General features: G+C 41.7%; 1 protein-coding gene across 3 annotated transcripts in view; it reads right to left on the bottom strand.

The window, feature by feature from the left end:
* Positions 1–261: 261 nt before the first annotated feature.
* The window catches only part of nwd2 (NACHT and WD repeat domain containing 2), a 50,605-nt gene continuing 42,873 nt past the window's right edge, over positions 262–7,993 (bottom strand). For all 3 annotated transcript variants that reach the window (XM_085758953.1, XM_085758952.1, XM_085758954.1), the window contains one exon: positions 262–7,152. In XM_085758953.1, coding sequence (XP_085615079.1) covers positions 3,256–7,152 — 3,897 coding nt within the window. In that variant the 3' untranslated portion in view covers positions 262–3,255. The remainder of the gene's footprint in view (positions 7,153–7,993) is intronic.

Here is a 7,993-nt window from a genome sequence, read left to right as displayed (position 1 = left end):
TCCCTCTGTGTGTGTGTGTGTGTGTGTGTGTGTTTCAGGCTGTCAGCACTGTGAGTGTTTTCTGTCTAAATAAACATGAATTACCTGTTTCACAGAGCAAGTTAACTTATTGCTGCTGGTACTTGAGGACTGAGTCTTTATCTGCTCTGAAATCAAAGGCTGTAAATAAAAACACTTTCATGTCTAAAAGCAGACACATGATTGCAGTGTCTTATAGCAGCGACTAATTACAGTGAGAAGCTCGAGGCGGTGGAGTTGGAGGCAAAAAGTGAACCATTTTATTACATTAAAATGTTTCATACAAACAATGCATACACACTAGTTTCATATTGCTTCAGACATAAGTTTCTTTTCTGTTTGAATTCCAGTTAAACAACTCTGTAACAAAATGTAAGTACAACATTTATGAAAATATAAATCTCTAAACAGGTAAGTCAGTCCTGACAATACAAAGAATACCATAGAAACATTCATTACCAGTATGCCAACTATAAGTTGCAAACATGTAAGTTATTAAAAGTCATTCAAGTTACTTAACATACAATAATACCATTTACTGGCTTCCATATGGACACATTCAAATATACTCTTAAACTGGCATTCCCATATACTGTATTTCATAAGAGGACTCTTTTTTAAACTTTTTAGCAAAGATAGCACGTTTTCTCTATCATAAACATAATCACGGTAGAACACTGAAACAATTTGGTAACAATATAATTACAGTACAAGCCTCAAAAACAAACGAGACAGTCAACAAAACGAAACACAAACTATAATTTGGACTTTGGCAATTACATGATAGAATATCTTTTTTTTCTTTTCAATTTAGAAACTATTGAGTTGTAGGGAATAAAAGTATCTTTAAAGCTTGATGCTGCTACCCGGGTTTTGAAATTATCCAAGGGCCATAATCTCAACAGTTCGAAATTAGTAAACATACATTAAGATGGAATAGCCCTTAAAAAGTATATCTTAGTGTAAATGTGTGGGTTTTGTTTCAGTCATGCCTGGCAGATGATTGGTCTCATCAGAGCTCAAAATTGCAGAACACAGATTCTCAGTTTCGGGTTATTACAGACATGCTTTTATAAAAGCTATCTCGGCACCTGCAAGGTACAACCTCGGAGACTCGCACATACTCTTTTAGATTGTCAGCAAACCGGATTTTAACGGCTTTCACTGTGTATCAGCCAGAATCCATGGGGTCAAATGCAGGTCAAAAAGATTCACAGCATGTAAATAAAATGTAGAAGTTGTTTCAAATTCATTTAGTCATGTAAACCTGCAACAAAACTGCATGAAAAATCCAAGTTTGTAACACAAACATTTAAATAAAATGCTGTCAATTATATCAATGATGAGGACACACAAATAATTGGAGAAAATTACTGCTTATGTGAACATCTGAATACAGATTTATTTATCAAAAAACTTTTTTCTTTTCTTTTTTGTTGTCCTTACTGGACCGATGATGGATGGGGAGGCAATGACATGCAACAGTTCCCAAACTGGACTCGAACTATGGTTGTTGCAGTTATGTGGCATGCAGTGTACAACTACCAAGGCTATCGTCAAGTACAGATTCAAAGCAGAAGGCACAGAATAATTTAAAAAAGGGAATTTTAAAGGGTAAATTTTGGCCCAGATTTTGGTTTTTAAAGCAGGGCTTCAATTTGTGTATGTAACTTAAATGCAAGTTCGTCTGTAACTTCAGTTACACGTTTTTTTTCTGCTTGAATCTGTAATGAGATGTTCACAGAGGCAGTTTGACGTATCCTCAATTATTATTTGTGCCCAAATCTTGTCATCCTCAGAACAAATTGCTGCTACACATTCACAACTTTTAAGTTTCAATGAGAGTTTGTTTCACAGGTTTACAAAAGATTTTGATTTTTTTTTTTCTGAACAACACTTCTCAAGCACAAAATCTTACTGACCCTAATTTGATCCCGTAGATTTCCAATTTGCCCATCTCTGCAGTAAGTAGTTAAAATGACAACATCTTTGTATTCATACCAGGCATACAAAGAAAGATCAGCATTTCAGTGAGTCAGCTGTAGCCTGCAAGTACCTGGATGGCCTTGTGTCTTTTTGTAGGCAAATCCAACATCTGTTTAAGACAAATCTAGATCACTTTAAACAGTTTATACATTTTTAAAATATGAATAAATCTAACAATTTCTCACAAACCACTCATAAAGTGCTTCCACCTACTGTATAGACCTCTAAATATATCCACACAGCCAAGTGGTTTCAGTGAAACATTGGGCTAACCACTCTGTCCTTCACTACCAAAACATTTGAACAAACTTCACTAAACCTAAAGCAAGTACACTGGTTAAGGCGTGAATGTGTATGGTGCTATGCTACACTGTATGCTCAATAGTGGTGTTTCCCTTAAAACGAACAGGACACAAATCGATGGAACCGTGGGTAAAGTCACATCAAATTCACGTAAACTGTTCCAAGAAATTTCTACAACTATCATTACAAAGAGCAATGCCATCGATCTCTCGTGTTGTTGACTGGATTTCAGTACACTGATCGCTTAGATTTAACGTCAATGCAAGTATTATGTAACTATGTGTATACTGTGTTTACAAATTCCCTGCATTTTCATAAATCTTGTAATCTGCACATAAGGAACATTTTTAAATTCCAGGCACTCACTTTGATTGCATTAAGCACAACATAACATTTTTAAGGAGTTGCACAAATTGCAGCAGCCAAAAAGAGATATGTACATATGTTCATAGTTCCTCCATTTTGTACAGTACCAACTGATGTAAGTACAAACATAAACACTCTTTTAAGAACAACATTATGGCTTAATGTGCACAATGTAAATAAAGATAGTGTACAATGAAAGTGGCTAAGATCACTGGAATGGCTCTGAAAATGTTTGACCGAGACACTTGAATAATAACTTTTGTTCTTCAAATGCAAAAGGACACATAATGGCAAATTAATAACGCACAGAATTTACATTTTTTCCTCTTTTCAAAAACAAAGTATTGTTCTAACAGTCTTCATGTGTAAAACAAACAGATACTGTATAAGTTGGAAGTAAGTAATACATAATTTGAGTGCAGCGTTAAAACGGTCGGCCCATTAACTACCCAGAGGGCTGACATCTGCAGCTGAATCACGTGGCTGTAAACAAGAATCAACTGCAACCCCAGAGATTCTAAACTTAGTCATCTATCTCCTCCCTTCTGTCCTAACTCCACCCACTTTTTACTTTGTCAACTATCACTGCAGCAATTCAGTCTTTTTTGTAGGCGTGGTTGACTCACCTTCACCGGAGTCAGACACATTGATGGGGCTGTCCCTGGAGAAGACCTCTGTCGACTCCCTCCAAGTGCAGTCGGCGACGGTCTTAAAGGAATGGTTGCCACATTTGGGCCGAACCTTCTGTGAGGCATTGTTGACAATCTGTCGGCTGTTGGAGGTGGCTATCTTTATCTTGAGGGCAGCATCCACACGGTCCACCACTGTGTAAGTGCCGATGCTGCCGTCTTCAAAGCCAATGATGATGTTTAGTGCTCTCTGGCAAAGCGACAGGAAGGTGGGAGTCTTGTAAAGTGAGCACGTGCCGATGCTCTTACCATCAGCAAGGCGCATCACTATAAGATTGGACACAACACCGGCATCGTCATCTTCATCACAGTTCCGGAAACAGACGTACACTAGATAACGTCCATCTCTTGATAATTTCTGGCGCCAGATTATTCCAGCAGCATGGACAAGCCTCAGCTTCCCACTGTGAAGGTCCAGGACATTTATATTCTCATCCCCCTTGGAGACAATTCCTAGTTTCCCATTGGGTGAGATCTGGAAGTCCTCAAGATTTTTGAGGAAGTTGGTCGGTAGCTGGACTCGCCTGCAGACTGACTCATCTGCCACACTCCAGATGAAGACAGTCTCTGTTGATGTGATGAACACCACACAGTCGGGGCAGTCAGGAATGAGCTTGAAGTTGACGATGGTAATACCATCATCACAGACAAACTTCTTGGATACGCTGCCCGACCATAGGCTGACAGCGAGGAGCTTGTTTTTGGATGTTCCCACGAGGAAAGTGTTTGCTGTGGTGATCAGAGCATTTTGGAGGGTGACTAAGATGTTGCACACTTTGTGGCCGGTTGCGAGCCTCCAGACTCTGGAGGCATTCTGCTCACAGAGCGACACCACAAACTGGTCATTGTGGGTGATTAGCAGCTGTGAAATTCTCTGTCCATTGATGCGGAAGATGTTTTCCCCAGTGCTGGTTTGCCAAATGTACTGGCTGGACTTGTCATCTGAAGTCACCATGAGATCCCCTGCGGAGGTTAGAACACAGTTCTCCACTACACCCTCGTGCTTGAAGACCGTCTCAATAAAGCCTGTGCTGAAGTTCCACTTGTGGACAGCTTCTGAACCGTCCATGGTAAACACGTAATCCTCTCTGCCGGACAGCAGCAAGGTCTGGATCTTCTTGCCTGTTTTGTCAATATTAGACATGGCGGTGATGATATCAATGTCCCACACAGACAGCACTCCACTGCTTGCAACAGAAAGCAGCAGATTGTGGTGGACTGATTTAATGAGTTTGACAATAGCCCCTGAGATCTCAATCAGGCTAGCCATGCACTGTCCACTGTCCCTCCTCCAGACAAAGATGGAAGAGGTGTTCTCCATGGAGGCCACGATGCTTTGTCCATTCTTGGAGAGAACAGCAGCGACAAAGCGTTCAGTACGTTTGGCTTTGAACTTCTCTACCATTTTCCACACTTTTGTATCCAGCACTTCAATACTTCTGGCTTTGCAAATGAGAATGGAGCGTTGGTCCTCTGATAACTCAATGCCCACCACTTCACTGTCATCCCCTCTGCAATCGTAATCCTCCATCAGCTTCGGGTTGGTGACCTCTTTGGTGTTCCACACTGACAAACTTCCCTCATTGTCAATCATCACCATTTGATTAAGGGTGTCCAGCACAAGGATGGATTTCACGAACCCCCCAGAAAACTCAGAGGTCACAGTGGCTAACTTGTCCCCATTTCCCAGATGAAAGATGGATGCAGTGTTGAGGTACTGGCCACAGAAGGCATACATTCCATCTGGAGAGCACTGCACACAAGTCACCTCGTACCAGCAGTGAAACTGGTAGAGAGGCCATCCGTAGAGTAGATCAATGACATTGACGTCTTTACTAGCCTCAAGCCAAGCCAAAGCATGATGGGTAGACAAAGTAAAACCATTGATGAAGGCCACCCCACCAGCAACACCACTATGTTTAGACCCCTTGATTTCAACCTCAGATAAAAGGCAGGACTTGTGATTATCATAGATGAGCAGCGTATTTTTGGTTGTGGCCACAACCAGATACTTTTCATCAGTGGTTAGTCTGATTCCCAGCACAACAGATCTGGCTGTGTCGATCTGTCGTAGTAGTTGTCTGCTCTCTACATCCCAAGTACTGACAGATCCATCTTCAAGGGCTACAAGGACTATGTTTGGAGCTAAAGTGGGCAAGATCTCCACAATTTGCATGTAGCTAGAGCACAGAGGAAGCCTCTCTGGACTGTAGGTGACATCCATAGAGGAGTGGAGAGGCACTATGGAGCAGTACTTCGGACCATCTTTGTCACACTCCAGGAGGAGATGTCTGAGCTTGGGCAGGGAGGTGACAACAGGCAGAAGCCGTTGCTGAAGTTCTGCAGACAGTGATGCTGGGTTCTTTAACACTTTTACCTTAATGCTACGCAGAGTAGTGGCCAGGAACTTCAGTTCTTTTTCTTGGGTGTAGCTGTAAGCTAGGTCAATGTCAGTTATGGCCTTTTCAAACTGGCCGATCTTGATCATTGTGTAGAGCCAACTGAAGTTCATGATGACGCCAAACATGAGGTCATCGGTGCGCCCACTCCTAGTAAGGTGGTACACCAGCTCTATCATCTTCCTGTGGTTGACAAAGAAAATGTCAGGCTCTAAAAGGTTGCACTGGAACACCCAAGGCTGCTCGGGAGTCTGCCTGTCATAGGAGTACTTATCAGAAGATGTTTTTTCATGTGACTGTTGGTGGTGAGGGTTTTTGTGATGAGATATGTTGAGGGAAGTGAAATGGTTGTTATCGTATGTGAAGATCTTCTTCCTGCCACCTGACCATGCCCCAAGGAAGTACTCAGCTAGGAGGCTGTGCATTTGATGGACATCCTCCTCGTTGCTAAGATACAGCTTCTGAGCGATGAGATGCAGATGTCTGTTGGCCCACACCATCAGGGTGACGTTGCGTACCTGACGTTCCACTAGATATCCTTCCAGCTCCTCTTTGAGCCTTGCAACCAAGTCATAAGAGATCCTCAAGGGGTTTTTGAGGTACGTTGCCACAATAACGTCTCCAAGCACTATATTATCCAAGGACAGAATATCTTCCAGCTCGACCTCAGTTAGTCCAGCCTTCGCCATGGTGATGTACCCTAAGGCTCTGAAGACAAATCGCTGACCCAACTTGTTCTCCACTGAGTAGAAGAGCTGCTCAATGCTTTCATGCACTGTGGAGCACAAGGACCGGTCATCCACATCTTTATGAGACCTCCAGTGAACTACCTCTCTGTAAATCAGGTTGACAAACATGGGTAATGTACACTTGGCCAGTGCCTCGTTGACGTAGATCTGTTGGCCTGAGGTGACTTTCCTCTTCACCCCCAGCAACTGCTGCTTTAATGTTTGGCTACAGACCTTGCGGTCCCTCTGAATTAATTCCACATAATAACCTTCGTCATGGATGAGGTGTCGGAGCTTCTGCAGGATGCCATGTTTATTGGGTAATGTTGAGACTATAATGCGGACTGTCCGAGGCAGGTGTATGGGGAGCCACCACAGCTTACGAGCTTCATCGGCATCTGAGAGCTGCTCCAGGGCATCCAAGACGATGACCAAGGGTCTGTGGAATGAAGATTCCCCTAGAAGGCTGATCAGGAGCTCCCTCATCTCCTGGATCTTATTAGGCAAAAAGTGAATCAGGCAGCGGTAGTTTATTGCAATCTGTTCACAGATGCTCTGGAGGAGGGTGCGCAGGTCTGTGGAGAGCAGACTGGAGCCAATGTAACGGACTATGACCACTGGGTCGGTTTCAGGGCCCATCTCTTTCTGTAGCCATGTGTAGGCCTGAAAGAAAAAAATACAGAATATATGTTTTTATGAATGGGTTCTGGAAATTGTCCATATCTAAATAGCACATGTGATGATTATGTAGATTTATCACACATTTGTTTCTGTGAGAAAAAAATACATTCATTTTGCCAGGTCTGGTTAAAGAAACAGCTCTACAGTGAGGGAAGACCGATCAAATTAATTTTTATTCCAACACAATGAAGCAGGGCTCATTAGCACAGCACAGAGGAGAGGTTTAATAATTTTTTTACCTTATCTGTGCTGCACTAAATTTCTAACTTTTTTTTTTAAGACAGATAAAAGTATAAAATTCAGTAATTTCCTCACATTCTTCAAAGTCATTAATACAGATATCTTACTTCATGTATGAAACATCTTATCATTGTGGGAAATATTCCATGAATGAGAACTACGGTACTCCAATTTTGAGACTTCATTGATATTATAATTTCATTCATGAATTCATTAAATGGCTCAGCTGAGATTTCGGGAGACATTAAGATGTTATTTGACACTTTCAGGGCAACGGTGGTGATGCCTGCTCCACATTTAGCTGTAGTATGTGTTAGAGGAGGAGGGAAAAAACTCAGAGACACAGGGTCTGTCAGTGGAGTATTTACTGTTTGAAATATGACTTTTGTGACTGAGTTTATACAACTACTGTATGAATATTAGATGCTATAAGGTTGTGCAGAAATAAAGTCTAATCTTTTTATCAGCCTGCTTTATATTCACAGATTTCTATTAATGCCTTTTTTATGAAAAGGATATAGTTTACAAGGATGCAACTATGTTGCATGTTTTAAATTAAATCTGAGCAACTACAGAACAGGAA

This window comes from Trachurus japonicus, chromosome 18 (assembly GCF_045865225.1).
Source record: "Trachurus japonicus isolate A0001 chromosome 18, Traja_1.0".
Classification (NCBI taxonomy): domain Eukaryota; kingdom Metazoa; phylum Chordata; class Actinopteri; order Carangiformes; family Carangidae; genus Trachurus; species Trachurus japonicus.
This window is presented reverse-complemented; position numbering and strand designations above follow the sequence as displayed.